This window comes from Culex quinquefasciatus, chromosome 3 (assembly GCF_015732765.1).
Source record: "Culex quinquefasciatus strain JHB chromosome 3, VPISU_Cqui_1.0_pri_paternal, whole genome shotgun sequence".
NCBI lineage: Eukaryota > Metazoa > Arthropoda > Insecta > Diptera > Culicidae > Culex > Culex quinquefasciatus.
In genome coordinates this window covers 127,972,670-127,993,353 of record NC_051863.1, presented here as the reverse complement: position 1 = coordinate 127,993,353, position 20,684 = coordinate 127,972,670, and the positions used below count along the sequence as shown (strand labels likewise).

General features: G+C 39.9%; 3 protein-coding genes and 4 non-coding genes across 8 annotated transcripts; 1 reads left to right on the top strand and 6 right to left on the bottom strand.

Moving 5' to 3' along the window:
- Nucleotides 1-209: 209 nt before the first annotated feature.
- On the bottom strand, nt 210-1,457 carry LOC119769771. The gene has a single exon (XM_038263348.1). The coding sequence runs from the start codon at nt 1,453-1,455 to the stop codon at nt 1,285-1,287; it is 171 nt and encodes a 56-aa protein (XP_038119276.1). The 5' UTR covers nt 1,456-1,457; the 3' UTR covers nt 210-1,284.
- Nucleotides 1,458-1,461: 4 nt separating this feature from the next.
- Nucleotides 1,462-20,213, bottom strand: LOC6038829. 2 transcript variants are annotated; one of them, XM_038263345.1, is made up of 5 exons: nt 19,996-20,213; nt 17,696-17,826; nt 17,448-17,665; nt 10,551-10,651; nt 1,462-1,633 (listed from the first exon to the last, which is right to left on the bottom strand). In XM_038263345.1, the coding sequence occupies exons 3-5, from the start codon at nt 17,635-17,637 to the stop codon at nt 1,481-1,483; spliced, it is 444 nt and encodes a 147-aa protein (XP_038119273.1). In that variant the 5' UTR covers nt 17,638-17,665; nt 17,696-17,826; nt 19,996-20,213; the 3' UTR covers nt 1,462-1,480. The 2 variants fall into 2 exon arrangements, with proteins under 2 accessions (XP_038119273.1, XP_038119274.1); XM_038263346.1 differs by having other exon boundaries at nt 17,448-17,673; nt 17,704-17,826; nt 19,996-20,212.
- LOC119769770 lies at nt 8,321-9,304 on the bottom strand. Its single transcript, XM_038263347.1, has 2 exons — nt 8,789-9,304; nt 8,321-8,735 (listed from the first exon to the last, which is right to left on the bottom strand). The coding sequence occupies exons 1-2, from the start codon at nt 9,126-9,128 to the stop codon at nt 8,698-8,700; spliced, it is 378 nt and encodes a 125-aa protein (XP_038119275.1). The 5' UTR covers nt 9,129-9,304; the 3' UTR covers nt 8,321-8,697.
- On the top strand, nt 17,982-18,054 carry Trnak-cuu. Its single transcript has one exon. It is a non-coding gene; the product is annotated as a tRNA-Lys (tRNA).
- Trnaa-agc lies at nt 18,311-18,383 on the bottom strand. The gene has a single exon. It is a non-coding gene; the product is annotated as a tRNA-Ala (tRNA).
- On the bottom strand, nt 18,483-18,555 carry Trnak-cuu. The gene has a single exon. It is a non-coding gene; the product is annotated as a tRNA-Lys (tRNA).
- Nucleotides 19,144-19,215, bottom strand: Trnap-ugg. The gene has a single exon. It is a non-coding gene; the product is annotated as a tRNA-Pro (tRNA).
- Nucleotides 20,214-20,684: the final 471 nt, after the last annotated feature.

The following is a 20,684-nucleotide window of genomic DNA, read 5'->3' as shown; positions in this document are numbered from 1 at the left end:
ATGTCATCGTTTATGTCATTCATCATAGTTGAAACAACACAGCACACCTGACACCATTTAAATTGATTTTTATTGCATGTCATCGCTAGGGTCAGTTCAATTGACGCCTTGTTTTTTATGACTTCCGGGCCACAATTGGGCTGTTGGGCTGGGACCAATTCAAACGTCGTTTCGAAGCGCAAACAAATCATTAAAACGAAACGCACTCATTAAGGTTATTGCATTTTATTTATCATTCCGACGGTTTGTGTGTACATTGCATTTAAATTTTTATTCGCTTATAACTTATGCAGGTTGATGTGATTTTCATTCGGTCAAAAATTAACGAATTCCTCTGCTTTATAGTAGTGAGTGTGTGTGTAATCTATATATTGTTTTTTAAAAATAATTAAAATTTGCGCACCTCCCATTAGTAAGAGGGCGCCGCTGTGCTATCTGCTTTATTTTTCACGAATTCAAAAGTTAACGAGGAGGATTCGGTAATTAAAAATATGATAGGGAAGAGGTGGCAAATTGCCAACTATGAATTACAACACTGATTTTTATTGACGATTGTTGGAATGACTTTTATTGCTAGGACGGAATCTTTTACGACTATAATTCGATCTTAACTCTAGTAAAATAAATGTTCGCTTTTGAGAGAAAGATTTTACCTAACAGTGCATTTCTTTTACGCGTACTCGAAAAGCAAGTACTGAACATTGGATGGAATCAGTTTCGATTAAAAGATCTCTTAAATTTAGTATTAGATTGAGGTTTTTTTTTTGGGAAGGGAAAAGGAAGCTGTTTGCCCAGCCGGAAATGAAGTAACAAACTTTTTCCTACTCTTTGCTTCCTAATTTCGATTTAGTCTCTGGCAAAAGCAGAAGGTTGAGGAGGTTACTTTTTTGTGGCTCTCTTAAAAATCTGTGGACAAGACGAGGGTAAAACGAAAAAAAGGACTGAAATTGATGAGAGAAGAGAAACTGATTGAGACTCTTTGATTGCGGAGGATGGCGGGAAACATCCGGTTTGGGCGAACCCTTCGAGATTATCGCGATGAGTTTTTTTTGTGTGCTTTTGAGGCTGTCTGCAGTTCATTTCTTAGTACGAAGAGCTTGTCGAGGGACTGTGTTTGGAATGTGTTAAAAGTTGAGTTGGAAAAGATACGAATCTGCTACAAACTAAGTGAGAAGAAGTTACTAAATTTTAAGACATTTGGCTTTGAATCCGTCGTCCTCTTCTTGTAAAAATATTTATATAAAAAAAAATCTTGTACAAAAACAAACCATAAAAATCTCCCCTTCAAGCATAGCTAACCTTCTGGTCGTAGGTTTGGTCCCGCATGTCCTGATCGTCCGGCAGGGCATGGTGGCGCAAACCGACCCGGCCGCCACACCTCAGAATCAAGATGATGACCAGCACGATCAACATGGCGAGCATGGCCACGGCCGGATACAGCACAATGAAGGCCATTTTTTGGAAAACTCCGGTTTAGCTTCTAGATGTCACTTTCGCGCTTGTGAAGCTCGACGTACTCCTCCGGATAACCTCCGCTGCGGCCACCACTAGATCCGTACGGTGGCTGGGGGTAGTACTGTTGTTGAGGACGGTGGTGCGAGACGGTGTACTCTACCGGACGCTCGATGTCGGGCTGGAAGGAAAAAATGGAACGTTGTATAAGGGTATTGTTAGTTGAGCAAAAATCTATTTTATTAAATAATTAAGATTGGAAGTACATGAATTATGAGAAAATTGAATTCATGAGCAATTCTCTACCAAAACCAGAAATGGATTTTATTTGATTTTTTTATTTGGCTCAAACTTCGTGGGGGCCTTCTCTATGACCAAATAAGCTATTTTGTGTCATTGGTTCACACATACAAGTCTCCAAACAATTTTGGCTGCTGTCCATACGAAAATGGTACGTAAATATTTAAACAGCTGTAACTTTTGAGTGATTTTTTGATCAATTTGGTGTCTTCGGCAAAGTTGTAGGAATTGTTGAGGACTATTGAGAAAAAATAGGTACACGGAAAAAAAATTGCAGATTTTTCAATCATTTTTTTTTTTTTTCACTGGATTTCAATTGCCCAAAATACGTATTTTTTTTTATTTTCGAGATTTTTTTACATGGTTTAGGGGGTAAAAATCCTCCTGAGCCATAGAGAAACATGATCAAAAAATCTGTCGCTGAGTTATGAATTTTTGAAAAAATAGTGATTTTTGGAAAAAAAAATCAAAATATCATGCAAAAACAAATTTAACGTATTTTTTAAATGTAAAATGGAATTTTCAATCGAAAAATACTCAACGGATTTTTTGATAAATGGCTCTGTTTTCAAGAAAAGTTTGATTTTAGCGAAATATTTGCAGTTTTTCGATTTTTAAAAATAGTGACCATGAGTGACCATTTCTAAAAATATTTTGTTTTAAGTTCAGAAAAATTTGCTATAAAATTGTCTACGAGACATTGAAGATTGGACCTCGGCTTGCTGAGATAGAACCGCTTTAAGAAAAAGAAACAGGAAAATTGAAGTTTTCTAAGTCTCACCCAAACAACCCACCATTTTCTAATGTCGATATCTCAGCAACTAAAGGTCCGATTTTCAATGTTAAAACATAAAACATTCGTGAAATTTTCCGGAAAAAAAATGAAATTTTTTAAATTAAGACTAACATTTTAAAAGGGCCAAACATTGAATATTACGCCTATTTCAAATGCTAGTCTTCCCAATGACCAAAAAAGCCATTTTGTGTCATTGGTTCACCCATACAACTGTAAATTTGGCAGCTGTCCATTAAAGTGCCCAGAATATGGGACTTTTTTTCAAAACCTCGCTCCACTTGCTGAATATTGTTCCTTGTCCTATTTTAGGACTCTGGGCCAAATATGAGCAAAATCGGTCATCATTTACCAATTGATACTCGGAGGGGAAGTTTGTATGGGAAAAATCGAAAAAAAAGTATGGAGATCCCAAGTTTCTTACGGTTTGGTCTACACTGTGCGTTTCTTCCATACAAATATTCCCAAAAGTGAGATTCTTTTTGAAAATTTAATGCTCTACAACTTTGTAGAACATACCAAAACTGTAAAACCCGATCCTGAAAAGTTATTAGCGATTGAAAAAAGTCATTTTTGTACGAAAACATTTTTTTTTCACCAACTTTAGGCTCGGGTATCAATGGGTTAATCTCATCCAATGTCGCTCAAAATTTACACAGATGCTTAAAATAACCCAAAAAACCGTTTTCCGCTTGTGGAGCAGGGGGTAATTTTTTCTGGGCACCCTACAGTACACCCATACAATTCAGCCAAGTTTGAGCCGGCCTACTACGCATATTCAGATGTTTTTTTTTCACCTTGTTTATATTGTACGATCAGTTCCTAGCTGGACTCGGTCGCTGGAAACGACCGGCGACTCAACGACCGACGAAATAGGCGGCGGGCCAGATGCGGGCATAAAAATGTCAAAATCGCTTCTCCCATTACTTCGTCTCACCATCCAGCTGCAGCTTTGTTGACAAACAAACGGAGCACGCGGTCGCATGATGGCGGCATCGAGCCAGAATTAGGGGTGATCATGTGATTAAAAATGAAAGTTTTTTCAAGAAAAATAATATTTTTCCGACCCAATAAAAAAATTGCGAGCATGTTCAAACAATTATTCCTGATGTCGGAGAAGTGATAAAAAAGCAGAATTTTAATCCATAATTTTTTCTACAAATTGAATTTTTTCACTCCAACTGGGAACCCCTAGGTCTATCCACGACCGTTTCCAATGACCGTGAGAAGATGCCAGAAAATCCAGCTACGAGCTTAATCCACAATAGCAAAGTTCAAAACATATTAAAGTCCTCTGAATTCATTGAAACAAAGTGTTCAAATCTGGATTTTTTTAAAAGGTCCAATAAACCAAAGGAGAATGGGCGAATTTGGTCCAAGGATGTACACGAACGGGACCAACTTTTTTCGAAAGATCTCGCCGAGACATGAAAAAAAGTCTTCTGGACCAACTCTCTAAACCCCGGGGTTCAAAAGTTACATGCTGTTAAAGTTTGTGCATTTTGAGTAAAAATATACAAAAAATCGGATTTTTGCTATTTCTAAAATCATTTATAAAATCTCTGTTTCATTATGGATTTCGATTTTCTTGGCTTCATTCGACGCGTATCAGCAAAAACTATGAATTCTGATATATCTTAGCATGATTGAAACATGATTTCACTTGTTTTTATCCGTTTGAACCGTTTGTGCAAGAGTTGTTACAGTGACCCAAATATCTTAACTCCAGGGAGTCCTAGGATGACCAAAGACATCTCAACACATTAAGAAACCAGTCTACCATACTGACTGAAGCTATGCGGGTATGTTCCGGGGTCAAAAACCGTCGACCTCTTGGTTGTTACGGCTGTAGCTCCACAGATCATAACTCCAGGAGTCCTTGGATAACCCAGGACATCCTAACATATTAGCAAAGCAGTCTACCACACTCACTGAAGCTATGCGGGTATGTTCCGTTGTCAAAACCGGTCGACATTTTGCTCGTTACGGTAGTATACCCACAGATCTTAACTCCAGGGAGTCCTAGGAGAACCCAGGACACTCCAACACATCAGCATAGTAGTCTACCATACTCACTGAAGCCATGAGGGTATGATCAGTGGTCAAAACCGCCGACATCTTGCTTGTTACGGCGATAGACTCGCCGGTCTTAACTCCAAGAAGTTCTCGGATGACTCAGACCATCCCAATAAGTTGTTACAACATTGCACTGAAGCCTTCCATACTCACTGAAGCAGTCTGGGTAGGATCCGGTTTCAATACCTTGAAGTTTCGACTTTTTTCTATGGGATGCCTCTTGTACAAAAGGTTCAAACGTATAAAAACAAGAGAAATCATGTTTCAATCATGCTAAGACATATTAGAACTCATAGTTTTTGCTGATACGCGTCGAATGAAGTCAAGATGAGCAAAATCCATAATAAAATGGAGATTTTATAAATGATTTTAGAATTAGCAAAAATAAGATTTTTTGTACATTTTTACCCAAAATGCTCAAACTTCAACAACATGTAACTTTTGAACCCCGGGGTTTAGAGAGTTGGTCCGGAAGACTTTTTTCATGTCTCGGCGAGATCTTTCGAAAAAAGTTGGTCCCGTTCGTGTACATCCTTGGACCAGCTCTCATACAAATTTGCCCATTCTCCTTTCCAGTTTTTGCGTTTTGGGTGTTTTTGAAACCGCCTTGAGCCAGGGGTATTAAAAAACACCCAAAAAGCATAAACTGAAAATTTGGTTTATTGGACCTTTAAAAAAAAAACTCCAGAAATTCTCCCACATTGATTCCAAAACCCAGACAACCCACGCAGTTTCGCTCTTCCTCCGCCCAAAATGATACATTTTTAATGGCTGATGGACAGATCAATTTTGTTGACCTCGCGGCTGCTACCGCCGCCGCCATCACCATCACGAAAGGCCACCACCAGCCGGGGGTGGAATTTTGTCAAAACACATCCTGTTTTGGTCGGATCCTCAGTCAAACGCACGCAAATTGCGGTCGCATCCCGACAGAGGATAGAAATTATCGCTTGGCAATCAATTTTGGCACTCTTCCGGGAAGGGCTCGCGGGTTTTCGTGGGAATTTTTAGGATATTGTTTTGATGTACCAGTGAGTTTACGTTATTTATTAAATGTTTATTATTATGATTTTCTCATACAGTTCCAACTCGATTATCCAAAGGCCTCAAAAAATCTAATTGGGCTATCGAATCAAGGTTTGTTTGTGTTGTTGTCTTATTTAGGTTGTTGAGGTCAAATATGATCCCAATAATGCTCTAAAGAGATTTAGAAATTCTTAAATCAAGATGGCGGCCAAAATGGCAGTGAAGACAAATTGTGAAAATGGTCTTTTCAATAAAAAGACAATCAACCACTCAAATTTGACTAAAATGGAATCAAACAGTTCGAATTTTAAGTTAAAGTGAGAAAAAAAATATCATGATTCGATTACCCGAAGTCCCTAAGTAACCTTCGGATAATCGAACTTCATACCAACCAAAATTAAACTAGAACTCAACCATCCTTTTAAATTAATCATTCGTCGAAATTAGAGATGGGCTTTTTTGAGCGAACCGTTCTTATGAACCGGCTCAAGCTAAAGAACGAATGAGCGACCGCTCAGAAAAAATGAGCGGCGGTTCATTTTGTGAACCGGTTCTTTTCAAAGAACCGTCAAATCAAAGAGCGAGTCGAAGAACGAACCGAACGAGAGCGAATGAGCGAGAGCGAATGAACGGAAAGAACGAACGGACTCCGTTCAACGGAGCGCTTGATTAGCGTCGCTCGCGCCGTCGTCGACGTCGTCGAACGGCCTCGTTTTCGCTCACTCTTTCGTTATTTCGCTCTCGCTCATTCGCTCTCGTTCGGTTCGTTCTTCCACGCGCTGGTGGTGACGGTGCTGTGGAGAAAGAGGGAAACTAGGTTCTCACCGGTCGCCTCATGTTCCAACTTCCAACATCATGGCGCACTTTATGCTTGTTGCTAGCCTGTCGGGGCGCCTGTGATTTTGAATCAGCTGATTGTCGCCAGATGTTGCATGATCTCATTATGAAAATATCGATAGATTTCTCAAAGTTGTTACACGCATTCGAACATGCTAGTTTGCGGGTTTAATCCATGTATTGAACCGTTTATGATTTTAAATGTAATTTACCACAGCACATCACACAAACTTGGTACTCTTTTGTGGTAATTGATCAATAGTTTTCTTAAGGCATTTTTTCAGATCTTCTTTTTGACGAATGTTTTGATCATTCATTTGCTGTCATGAATAAAAGTTGTTCTTATTAAACAAAAACTGCATTTCGAGACTATTTTATCAAGTGCAGCAAAACGCTACCTCAAATATGCCTGTTACTGAACAACAAATTAAATCTTTTGTTTCACAAAATATGGGAAAATAATTATCAAAACGATAATTCAGCTTACTTTCGTTACTTTTAACAATTGAAAGCAATAATTTGGTTGAAAATATTCACTTCTGAAGAAAACTCAAGTTTGTTTACCTCTCTATGAAAAAAGTTTTCAATATTTGTTGATTTCAGAGATCAATGTTTATATTTGAAATGTTTTCCAAAAAAAGGATAAAGCAAATCGACGATTTTCTATGTTTTATGGACGATCTCCAATCTGTTTTGAATAAGTGCGATGAAAACATATATTTTTGAAATATCAATCAACAAAAATCATACGAAGTGTGACACTCATGGACACTCCATTGGTCGTTTGAAAAAAAAATCTAAATATCTTGAGCAGATGCTTCAGTTCATTCCAGTCTATTTTCTGACTTTGAGCGAAATGAGCGGATGAGCCGTTCAAAAGAGCCGCTCATTTAAATGAGCGAACGAAAATGAGCGGCTCACAGAAATGAGCGGTTTTGCCCACCACTAGTCGAAATCATATTTAATCAGGGTTAATCCCTCTGAATTCAATTCATGATCCAGGGGGACCAATATTCCAAGAACCACAACCCTCACCCCGACGAAAACCAATAATTGCACTTCTGTGTCTGCATGGGATTTACGCAGGTTGCGTTCCGACGGAACCGGAAAGCACACACGGAGAACGGACAATATTTGCATTCTGTCCCCGGCGTTCGAAATTGTGGGCGAATATGTGGAGGACCACGTGGGAGCCAGGGTGAAGCTTGAACCATCATCATGAAATATTCGTAATAAGTTCGCTTTCATCCGTCCGCATCGCTTGATTGTTGGAATGGAGAGCACTTGGTCAGAATGCTCTGCAATCAGTATCAGCAGTCATTGCTTTATTTGCAGTGGCCTGAGTAGGAGTATGAACGGAGATTACAAACACATGAAATTTGACGCAATATTTTCTAACAAAAAAAAATATTGTTTCAACATTCAACTGAAAGTTAAACATTTACTGACGGGCATCCATCATATTCGGAAAAGAAACTTTATTATCATCTTATTTAAATCCTTCTTAGAACTTTTATATATTTATTCTTACGATAAAAAAAGAAGCTACAATTGCAAACAAAATAAATGACCCAAATGTCTAAACATGTCATAGAAAGGAGGAAATTCGTACATTTATGAATCAAAGCATACCATGACTGAGCATATGTTTATCACAGACAAACAGACGTAAATCTCTTTTTAATTCCATCAATCAGGAATATAACGGCTGATATGAATTTAAACTTAGTTCTCGGATTATCCACCAGAATAGGATGGCGCTGCAATCAAGGCACACTTTCAAATGACGTTTAAGCTAGCGCGCCAAAAGTTTCAGGTAGCGCGCCAAAAGTTTTGTTTTTTTTTCTGCTGCTACTTGAGTGTGAGGATGGACCAGTTTGGAGAAGATTGATCGGTGGAATTTTTGGATACGGACCCGCCTCCGGGTGTGGATTCCGCTGAATGGTCTGTTGAGCATTTAGATAATCCTCAATCCTTCCCGGCCGAACCGTTAGAAGAAGAGACGCCGGATTGGTTTGAAAGTTTTATCACAAAACACGAGCTACAGGATGAAGATATGCCGGATGCGAACTGCGGAAGTCTACTGCTAGACCGACACGAGCCACTGGACGAAGAAATGCCGGAAGCTACGAGTAACGATTCCGGTGTTCCGAACATCGGAAGATTCTTAGGCAATTCCAACAACGAGACGCCGTCCCATTCAGCTGATTTTGTTATTTCATCCGTCGGCGTTGGTAAATTTCAACTAGATCTTGAATGAATGCAATTAGAAACTGAATTTGGTCTGCATTATTGATGGTGTACCCCAACTTGACCAGGTGAATGGGTTAGGCAATGCAGTGTCCACCGGAATCGCCTCGCCAACCTCGAGCACGCAAGAGACCGCGAGAATCTTGACTCCGTCGTGGTTCTCAAATCCGGCCTTCGTGAATGACGCGGTGTCCAGCGATGGCAGTTGCGCGACCCGGCCGACTTCGAGGACGCAAGAGACCGCGAGAATCTTTACTCCGTCGTGGTCCTCAAATCCGGCCTTCGTGAATGACGCGGTATCCAGCGATGGCAATTGCGCGGCCCGGCCGACTTCGAGCACGCAAGAGACCGTGATAATCTTAACTCCGTCGTGGTCCTCAAATCCGGCCGTCATGAATGATGCTGTGTCCAGCGATGGCGATTGCGCTTACCACAATTTCAGCAACTCGGTATTGACAACCCGGCCGACCTCGAGAATGTTGACTCCGTCGTGGCCCTCAAATCCGTCCCTCATGGATGAACCGGTGTCCAGCGATGGCAATTGCGCGACCCGGCCGACTTCGAGCACGAGTCTACTAAACAGCGTTTGCCCTCCTAAATTGCTTGCCGAGAAGGTAGCTTAACCTCACGCCAAGAAATTTATTATTTAAACTCATGGCCGATTTGTGGGCATTGTTCACAAACAGCGCAGTAATACCCAAACCACCCTCAAACTGGTGCATCTTTCCCAAGGCTGTATATCATAGGTACTCGCGATCTTGCTTTGCATTAGTGTGAGTGCATGACTCCGTGCCACTAAAACCAAAACAATAACAAACGAACAATGGACCGTGCCCGGAAAACCAAAACATAAACAAAGTCAGTGTCAGTGGAGTGAGAGAGTCAGAGATATCGATTTTGACAACCGCACTACTACACACTCAATCGCGAGTACCTTAGGTAGAAAGCCATGCATCTTTCCATCAACCTCTGCAGCCTACACGAATGTTTCCTCGGCAAGATTTACCTAGTGCATGGCCGCAATCGGACGCGGACGTGGACCGTCTGCGTGAGTTAAGAATTTGAACTTCTTGCATTCTTCTCACATGTTGGTAAACAAATGTAAATGTTAGTAAACAAATCTCCCTCCTCTCACTACAACAAGAGTGGCCGCGTTCACTCACACACTAACCAATTCTCATATACAGTGATGCTTAATGCTAGTATTGGCCACCAGATCGAGCTACTAGCTAACCTTTTTCCATTTTTTTTGTGATTGATGGATTTTCGTTAAATTTGTTCAATGATTTACGTCTGTTTGTCTGTGTGTTTATGATGAAAACGAACCAAACACCCCCAGTCAAGCTGGTCCACTGCGGCATTATCGCGAAATCTTTGGTGTGAGGGGGTTGAATGTTTTCCAATGACTAACTCTCGTACACACACACACCGTGCGTGGTTTATGATTTAAAACAGCTTTGAATAACGTCCAATGGACGGGCGAATCAAATAATTTCACCGGGACAACGGGCCCGAAAGCAATCTCGAGAGAAATCAAATTTATGCCCCCAAAACATACAAAATACACCCACATTCGTTCCATCTCGTGGGATGATGGAGTACATTTCGGTGGAAATTTTATGGATATTTTTGCTGACAGAGAGCAACCCCGTGAAAATCGTAATGTTTAGCAATGATGCTGACCAACATAAATTTTGCAGTAATGTGGCGTTAGAATTAGAAGTGGGGGTATAAGCGTCTAGATAAGCGTGGAAATTTAACGCTGCTTCACGATTGGATTTACTGTAATTCAGTGCAGTTGGAATATTTTACTTACATTTACTGGCTGGAAGGATCGAACGTCCTTCAGTTCGGTGAGGTCCAACGGTGGATTTTTGTGCGGTGTCACGGACCAGATTGATACTAGCCAACGGTTTCCTGAAAAGTGAAAATTGGAAATTATTTAGGTATAAGGTGTTTAATTGTTTTTTTTTTTAAGAACTGACTTAATTTTATCAAAAGCGTGTCTATTCAATTTAATCGTCCAAACAAAAAACTAAACAAATTGACTTCCAGGGCTAAGTTTGCATTTAATGCAACCCATTGTGCCAATTGAAATCGTATGTTACCAACACTTTACGAGCGAGTCCACGAACAGGACATATCCCTCTATATGGGACATCGTTTGGACCTTAACAATCTGCCTGTCATTTTCAGGAGTTGTTTGCACATATAAAACTAGCATCTGACCAAAATATGAGCACTCTAAGTCAACGGGAAGTGGGACAAATCAGGACACAAAGTTTTATGGTTAAAATTTGTCAAAAATCTTAAAAATGTTGTTACTTAGGGACCATCCATAAACCACGTGGACACTTTAGGGGGTATGGCGATTGTCCTCGATCCATACAAAAAGTGTTTTTTTTTTGTATGAACAATTGTCCACGAAGGGGGGGGGGGGGGTAACAGATGCACAAAAAAGTGTCCACGTGGTTTATGGATAATCCCTTAGGCAAAATTCAATTTGGACTACCATCTGAGGCTGAGAACGCTTTGGGTAAGGCAGTTTAACATATTAAATAGACACTTTCTCTTTTCAACAATTCCATTTGAAAAGAGCCTAAACCGAAAAAAAAGTTCTCCGATCGGGCTCAAATTTTTTTTTGGGGGTTCCTTGGCCAAAGTAATTAGACCAGTATTTTTTTGTTTGGCCATTAGGGTGATGTACGTCGTGCTAGAGTGGTTCGAAAAATAGCAATTTTCGTCATTTTTCGCAAAATCACTTTTTTCGAAAAATCATATCTCCGCGCCATTTCATCCGATTTTAGCTGTCTTAGACGCAAAAGAAAAGTGATGAGTTTGGCTATTTGAGAAAAATAGTAAGAAGTTCCAAAAATCTAGCTTAACTATTGAAAAAGTCGCATGAAAACTTAAAATGGCGTTTTGTCCGTGTCTGGACCAAAGAGCCTATGTCTGAAAATATTTTTATCGGATTCCTTAGGAAAATTCACATAACATATAAAAAATGTCGAACCGTACGTTTCCGAGATATGATTTTTTGAAAATAAAAACTACGTTTTTTGACGCGCCGCGCGCAAAAACAGGAAAATTTTCGTAATTGAATGACGCAACTTTTGGTACCCAGATATGTATAGGTCATCGCTGAAATTTTTAAGTTACCGCAGTTTTAGTGAAAAAAGTTGATTTTTTGCCGATTTCGTCATTTTCCTATTTTTGCGCGTAGCGCGTCGAAAAACTCAGTTTTTATTTTCAAAAAATCATATCTTGGAAACGTACGGTTCGACATCGCCAAGTTTTTGATATGTCATGTAAAATTTTCCGAGGAATCCGATAAAAATATTTTTAGACATAGGCTCTTTGGTCCAGACACGGTCAAAACGCCATTTTAAGTTTTCATACGACTTTTTCAATAGTTAAGCTAGATTTTTGGAACTTCTTACTATTTTTCTTAAATAACCAAACTCATCACTTTTCTTTTGCGTCTAAGACAGCTAAAATCGGATGAAATGACGCGGAGATATGATTTTTCGAAAAAAGTGATTTTTGCGAAAAATGACGAAAATTGCCATTTTTCGAACCACCCTAACAAGATGTAGGTCACCCTAATGGCCAAACAAAAAAATACGGGTCTAATTTTTTTGGCCAAGGAACCCCCAAAAAAAATTTGAGCCCGATTGGAGAACTTTTTTTTCGGTTTAGGCTCTTTTCAAATGGAATTGCTGTTTAGTATTTTTTTTTTTTTTTTTTTGTTGTGAATTCTTGCTCGGGGGATCATTAAGATCAAATTTTCCGATGATAATTTTATCATATTCATATTTCTGAGACAATTTAATAACACAAATATGCAAACAAATTTTTATTTAAAGCCTTTAAAATAATAAAGTTAAAAAAAATGAGAAGTTATCTTTTCCTGGTGACATCTAGTATCCTTGGAAACGATCTTGATTTTCAATGAATCTCGCAATAGTTTTCGAAAAACTGTAAGAGCCATTGGTAAACAAAGTCCTTTTTGCATCGGTATTCGACCTACTTACGAAAAACCAATATCAAAAATGCTTGAGATTGTTTATCTACACGTCCTTCAAGTATCTCAAACTAAATATAAATGTTTTTAGGTTAGGTTTGGCTTTCGGTCTGTTTGGGGAATCAAAACACTTGTATGTTCTCTTCATCCGACGTTTCGACCCGTTTTGGGCCTTTTTCAAGGAATCTAGGGGTAGATTTATTGGGTAAGGCACAAAAACCTAACCTAAAAATTTATTGAAACGGTCGAATAAACAAGAAAAAGAAAACTCAACCGAGAAATGAGATTCGAAGATTTTTTTTTAATTTATTTTTTTAAGGATTAATATGGATGAAAATAAAATTTTGTATGCATGTTTCTATTGTGAATTTGTCTCAGGAGCACGAATATGATAAAATTATCGACAAAAATTTACAACCAAAAAAAAAATACTAAAAGAGAAAGTGTCTATTCAATATGTTAAACGCGTTCTCAGCCTCATATGGTAGTCTTAGATGTCCCCTTTAAGCTGCAGGTCGAATTGAGTTGATATTTGGATGAAACACTTTTTTATTGGAGTTTGAAAATTGTGCTATATTTTCACTAAAATGCAAATAACTCCATTTAGATCTTACCAATTGGAATGCTTCACCCCGCATTTTGTTGCATTTTTCAAGGCCTTTCAAATGCATTTTGAATTTTGTAATCAAATTGAATGTTTCCAAAATACAGCCTTTTTAAGATTTTTGACAAATTTTAACCATAAAACTTTGTGCCTAGATTTGCTCTATTTTCCGTTGATCTATTAATCATAAAAAAAATCATATGTTCACACTAAAAAAATATGATTATTACAGATAACGTAATTCAAAATCTAATGTAAAATTAATGGACGTAATCGAAAACCAGATGTAAAATTCTGTTTGATTTGCTACAAAGCTGCAAATCTTCAACCAAAACATGAAAATGAAAATTAAATCAGGTTTCGTTTAAATTTCATCGATGCTTGACTTGATTTTACGTCTAGTTTGATGCACATAACTGGAGCGTGTTGTAAGACCTAATTTTACATCTAACCAAACCCAATTTTAAGTTGATTTTACTACACTCTCTTGACGGTGCAACTGATGTGTCAGTTGTCGGCCATCTTGTTGTTTTGCAAAGCAGAAAAAAATCCTAAGACAGATTCCTCTGAAAATACGAGGATTTCTCAACAAAAACAACTAAGGTGAGTGAAAGAAAGCCTCAAAAGTAAAATTTAACTACCGCAGTTTAATAATAAAGATTGTTTATTTTTCCAGCTACGTATTTTGCAACAAAGTTTCCCCGAAGGAGAAATCAAAACTGATGGTTGCTCGTGCTACGGAACTGGTCCAGGAATCCTTTTCACCCGCATCAGCAATCAAACTGACCAACGCCCGCAACGGAATGATGGAATCTATGCCGCCAGAAGGCCACACAGCAGGAAGAAAAAGCAAACGACGTCTGCGGTGACCTATGCGCTGACAAATTGTGGCTATTTTAGATTGTGTTCCCGCTGCCACTGCTTAGATTGAACTGCAGCTGCAGGATAACCCCGGCGGAAACAGCCGCAAGTGACATCTAGAACTCAGATGATGTCAGCGGATGTCCAACCTCCAAGCTAACCGGCTCCGGCGACGGAAACGGAACGGAATATAAGACCATCAAACACACAAAGAAGAAAACCCCAACCATACGAAGTTCCGTGAGTGTTTCGGATTTTCCGGGTCTCAAACCGATAGCAAAAGTGCACGTTTTGTCAAGTGTTACAACATAATTATGCTAAATAAAGTGAAAGTGAAAGACAAAAAAGAATAAAAACGAACAAAGCTGTATTAATTTCTAACCTAAAAATCACAATTTCCCCCAGCCAAAATTACATCAATTTGAAAATTACATCAACGTATATTCGAATCTTGTAAAATTCAATGTCCAAAAATTGCCCAGATAGGTTCATGTAATTTTCAAATCTGATGTAATATTGCATCAGAAATGACGCTCCAGTTATGTGCATCAATTTAACAGAATATTACACGATTATTTTTTGGTGTGATTGGCCTTCAATATAAAATAGGAAAAAATCATTTTTAAGACCTGGTCAAAAGTTAAGTTTACAAGCGTTCAGAGGCAACTTTTATGGGAAATTTTACGAGCCTTCCGGCAAAAATATTCCATCAAAAAAATCAAACCACCCACTTTAACAACCCAGGTCTTTTGTGGTCTCTATTGCAAGTTTCTGCCCGAACCTGGGAGTCCGAAGGCTTGAATGGGGAGAGCACCCAAATCTGGTAAAAATAAAAACGTAAAAATATTAACCAGACCAGAAAAAATGATGTCTGTCATATAGAAATGGTCAAACCCCACAAAAATATGACCCAACCCTAACACAGTCCAATCTCGATTATCTGAAGCCTCGATTATCCGAAGTTTTGATTATCCAAAGTTCGATTATCCGAAGGTTTGTATGGGACATTTTTTTTGTTTTAAACGTCAAATTCGAGTTCTGCGATCCCATTTTAGTCAAATTTGAATAGTTGACTGCCTATTAAATAATGAAATGCATTTTTTCAATATTTCGTCACCGCCATATTGGCCGCCATCTTGGATTGAAAAAAATTCTAAATCACTTCACCGTAGTTTGGGGGTCATACCATTGTCCGTTTCTCTCAAAGGTACACGCCACGCGGCATTTCAGAATGTGCCGCAGACACTGTTGCCAGCAATTTTCTGCATTTTTGGTTAAATACAAAACATACCCGGCAACAATGCCATACAATTCAAAGAAGAAGATCAACAAAACCAAAACGCGCAGATTTGCCGCGCAGGATTTGACAGCGCGCATTTGCCAAAAGTGCGGCGCGTCGTTTCGAGACTGGTATGCCGCGTGTCTTTTTCGGGAATACGCGCAATAATAATGCTCACCAATCAAAAATTAGACAGCAAAAAAAAAAATAATTACTTGATTCATGAAGTGAAAGTTTTCCGAGGCCTTCGGATAATCGATTCTGGACTGTACTTCTTTTTTTTTGGGAATCGAATTCCGAGATCTGTTTTAGAAAATTTTGATGGTTTTTTGAGAAAAAAAAATCAGTTTTATTAAATGATTATTGTTTTTTAGAAAAGTTGCTCTATCCTGCATTTTCCATGAGCTTTTTTGTAACATCTTCGACTATTTCCATAAACAATTTAAACAAAACGAAAACGTGCGCTCACTTGAAATTTGACTTTTAAACTAAAAAAAAAATATGATAGAAGTGGCGTTTATTTTTCTCAGTGAATTTTCAGAAAGCCCGTCAAATTGCCTACAAGTTTGTCTTAGATCACTTTTTAATACGCTGCAACGGCAATATTTAAATAACGAAATACAAAGCTATTTTGAAAGCATGCACCCGTCTAAAATATCATTCCCGAGTGAAACTGGCTCCATATACGCTAGAATGGCTTATATGAGCTTAGGACAACATGCCTACAAAGTTTCATTGAAATCTAGAGGGTCGAGTAAAAAGTAAAAAGAAATTGCTGTTCTACAAACAACACGAGGAAAAACCATTTTCTGAAGCAATAGATTTAATGTTTTTCAAAAACAAAAATTGTTCCAAAATAGGGGAAATATACCCATTTTAATCACACTAAGCCGTTCGACTAATTCTATGGGAGCGGCCGTGGCTGACTGGTCACGGTGTTCGCTTTGTAAGCAAATGGTCCTGGGTTCGATTCCCATCTGCTCCCAACGAGAAAGTAGAGGAAATATAAATCTTGAAACTCTGAACATGAACGAAAAATCAAAGTCGCTCGAGTCGGGGTTCGAACCCCCGTCCTTTGGATTGGTAAGCAAAAATGCTAACCACTAGGCCATCGCGACTTGGTGAGCTATGATTGGAATTAGGAATACTGTTACTATCAACTATATACGCGCTGGGTCCTTGTCCATTTGACAAGGGTTCGGAAGTTCTAAATAACGTTTGGATCCAATTGGTCCAAACGTTCTTCAGGGCGGGGCTTGTCGAGAAAGCTGAAGTACCTCGCGCTTGGCTAGCCAGCGTAGAAATGGGTCACCGAAGCTCGGCAGAGCTAACACCTTCCAAATGCCTATGCGAGTTATTTGCATGTATAGAATGTAGATCTAAAAATACATGGAAACAACTCAATTTGTAAGAAGCGACCGCGTGGTCCCGTTTGGTTGGTTGCACAGACACAGACACAGAGACTAAGCCGTTCGACTAATTCTCATCACTTTTGCCGTTTTCCGCTATTAAATCAACATTTTCAGATGTGTCAACAGTGGAGAGTTGCTTGTTCACTTTTATTTAAGCTATTTATTACTTTGGAACATTCAAAAACACTTTATGAAAGCTGTAATTCATGATCAAAGTGCTGATAGGCTGACAATAGAAATAGGCTGAAAAGGGAATACTTTTCAGAGCCTTAAGGGTGGTCTAAGATTATTGTTCGAGTGACCTTATTGGCGTTTCTTGGTAAAGTGAAAGGGCACACACTTTTAATTCAAATAAGATTTTTTACACTTTTCACGATCTTAAAAATAAATCTATTTACCTGAAACGGCAACATTTCTTGTAAGAACAGTTTTCATAAATTCTACAACATTCTTTCCAACTAGACTACCAGTAATTAGCACCCATTCAACAGATTACTCAATTCACTTTAACCCAGCCACCAAATCTCTCTTACCCGTGTGTCGGTCCTTCCAGTAGCCGCGGTGCCGCGAGCAGCAGCAGCAGATGACGTTCAGCAGAAAGATGAACACGCCGAGCGCGGTGCAGACGGCGATGGTCGCGTAGAACGGGTTAAAGTTCCCGTAGATGTGCCCTTTGAAGTACGGATTGTCGAGATAGGCCGTGCGCTCATCTATCGTTGACATGGTACACCATTGGCGGCCTCGATGGGGAGGGGGCTCCTAATCCGGGCAGGGAGGGGAGGGGGGCTCTATTTGCGGTCAGGCTCGGAAATTGGCCAATTTGTTGTCACACAGTGCTGCTGCGACATCCGGCGGTTGTGAATCTCTTCGATGCACCTCCAGGACCTGTCCGATTAAATCTGCAATTGTGTACTTTGTGGCCAGAATCAATTAATTATTCACGCGGATAAGCGTCACTGGATTGGTGCGATGAGACAGATGTTGCGAAATTTAATTAAAATCAGAAGTTTTTTTTTTGGGTTTCGTTGAATTCCGTGTAATTTTAGGAAAATCGTTGGTAAAACGGTGCCCGGCTAGCTCAGTCGGTAGAGCATGAGACTCTTAATCTCAGGGTCGTGGGTTCGAGCCCCACGTTGGGCGGCGATCTTTTTGTGGTAGGGATCTACCATCGATATTCTTCACTGTAACATCAGATAGATATGATATAGATTGTCTGAATTGGACTGAGCTCATGAAGGGGATGTAGCTCAGATGGTAGAGCGCTCGCTTAGCATGTGAGAGGTACGGGGATCGGTGCCCCGCATCTCCAAAACTAAATTTTGACTTCTTTTTGTGGAATTACTTTTTCACGACTTTTCAGCTAGGGCAGCAATAAAACTTCTTACAAAAAAGATTATGGAGATGCGGGGCATCGATCCCCGTACCTCTCACATGCTAAGCGAGCGCTCTACCATCTGAGCTACATCCCCTTCTTGAATATAAATTTATATTGGCCAAAGTGTATATCACATCTATTTGATATTACAGTAAAGATTACCGATGGTAGATCCCTACCACAAAAAGATTGCCGCCCAACGTGGGGCTCGAACCCACGACCCTGAGATTAAGAGTCTCATGCTCTACCGACTGAGCTAGCCGGGCACTTAAGACAAAGTTGCTAAAATCCCACCAGACAGCGATAATTTAACGAAATTGCTACCAAATCCAAAGCAAACAACATAGCACGTGCCCGAAATTTTCGCTCCTAAATCAACATCTAATAGAAATGAACGATCGAATCATCGCCCGGGTAAACTCGTGAATGTCTACGGGGCTTCAGCTACGAGTGCAAAATTTTAAGGGAAATTCAGCAAAACAAACTCCCTCCCTATTCTAAATGTCGTGTCAATTCGACAGAAAATTTCCACATCCCTCTCAGTCTCTGGGGGAAAATGGTTTGTTTACGCCTCGTCGTTCAACTGCTCATGCATGCAAAATAATCTCCCCCCTTCTCTCATTCTCGTCCCAGATTGACATCCTCCTCAACCATGATGGGACGATTTTCACTCAAAACCGCAGCATTTAATTCCAGGCACGTTTATCGCATCCATCCACTCCGGTTTGGGTTCCAGAGTTGGTTATTTCGATTTAATATTCTAATCCGTTGAAGAAAGTTCCTTCTTTGGAATGCATGGCAGCGGCAATGAATCAACATAAGCGGAAAATCGTGAATAACAATAAAAAGTATTTGGGCTCAACCGGGATTTGAACCCGGGACCTCTCGCACCCAAAGCGAGAATCATACCCCTAGACCATTGAGCCACCTGCAAATTTGGGGTGAAAGTTATACTTTTCATCGTTGCATTTCGTTCCAAATGTCAACACCACATCACTGGAATGCAAGTGACAGCTCTCGCAGACTATTGATATGTCAGTATTGGTGCGCTCCAAGTTTATCCAATCTGATTCTGTTACGCACACACTAAAGGTAAGAACAAGATTGTCCGTCAGACCTGGACGCAAACGCAAAATTTTGCGCCTGTCATCATAGCCTGCCAGTCATCGACCATTGAACAAAGCAACCCCCTTAGATTGTTCGACTGACAGCTGATGGAAAAATCGAACTGGCACAGCGTTCTGCGTTCACCACTGCGTCGAACGGACAATCTTGTTCTTAGCTTAAGCCGCATACCAAAACTCGTGGGAATCGCTCGTCAAAATACAAGCTCAAGTGACTAAGATCACGTACATTGTAACATGAAAGAAATAAGGGAGTGACTCCTGTTAATTGAGTCAAGTGGATAAGCGTGGTTGGCCTATTTTTGGAATTTTATCAAATTTGGCTTCTTTTATCAACAATCTCAGCAGGCTTTGAATACTTAAACTGTCAAATAAAACCGGTTCAACACGTCACTTTGGACTACATTCCACAGACCGTCTGCCTTCTTGAACCGAATTGCAGCAGCGTTGGGTGTGGTACCCTCTCCATTTGCCGACGATTCTTTGAACATCCAACATCTCAAATCACATAAAACTCACAAAAACCGCAACACTCTATCACTTCCGTCACTTTTCACCACAAAACCACCCAAAAACACTCACCCTTCAAACAAAAAAAAAATCACGAATAACTCATCCAAGCAAGCCGCGCGACTGGAAAATGACGCTCCGCGAAGTTCGTTAACTAAACTGACTTCATTCACCACTCTGGGTCGCCGTCGTCGGGACCGATCAAAGTAGCCAGCACCACCACCACCAACGCGCGCGGTACAACAACAGTGCGTGCGTGTGTAGTGTAAACAACGCGAAGGTGTGTTATAGAGTCTGACAGACTGACTCGAACGAACAGGTCACCACCACCGTTGGCGAAGGTGTTCAAAGATGTTCAAAGAGGACGCACACACACATGCGAGGTGGTCAGTGTTTTTGTTTCAACGGAGTGCATGACGAGAGACGCTCTGAGTGGTGTGAGTTTGTTTGGACGGTCAAACACGAAGGAACGAGTGGGAAGAAACCGCGGCACAGTAAACAAAATTTGTGTCAGTTGAGTGTGGTGCCGCGTTGAGAAAGTGAGCAGTTTTGGGTGAAAAGTGATGGTGATTGAAGAAGTTTCGTTCTACACTGTTCAATTCTGTCAACATCTGTCAAATTCTGTCCATATCTGTCAAATTCTGTCAATACCTGTCAAATTCTGTCAATATATCGATGCATGCGTGCTCTTTTGTACAATCATAACAGCATTCCTGCAGGCATAAGGTACAAAAGGGCACAGAAACATAGATCTATCAGTT

What these genes read in the sequence shown, in the direction of transcription:
- LOC119769771 (XM_038263348.1), bottom strand. Translation starts at nt 1,455, where the DNA reads ATGGCCTTCATTGTGCTGTATCCGGCCGTGGCCATGCTCGCCATGTTG.
- LOC6038829 (XM_038263345.1), bottom strand. Translation starts at nt 17,637, where the DNA reads ATGTCAACGATAGATGAGCGCACGGCCTATCTCGACAATCCGTACTTC. An exon ending in CTGGAAGGACCGACACACGG is followed by an intron (nt 10,652 to 17,447) that starts GTAAGAGAGATT and finishes TTCACTTTTCAG; the next exon opens with GAAACCGTTGGCTAGTATCA. An exon ending in GATCCTTCCAGCCAGTAAAT is followed by an intron (nt 1,634 to 10,550) that starts GTAAGTAAAATA and finishes TTTTCCTTCCAG; the next exon opens with CCCGACATCGAGCGTCCGGT.
- LOC119769770 (XM_038263347.1), bottom strand. Translation starts at nt 9,128, where the DNA reads ATGACGGCCGGATTTGAGGACCACGACGGAGTTAAGATTATCACGGTC. An exon ending in ATTCACCTGGTCAAGTTGGG is followed by an intron (nt 8,736 to 8,788) that starts GTACACCATCAA and finishes CATTCATTCAAG; the next exon opens with ATCTAGTTGAAATTTACCAA.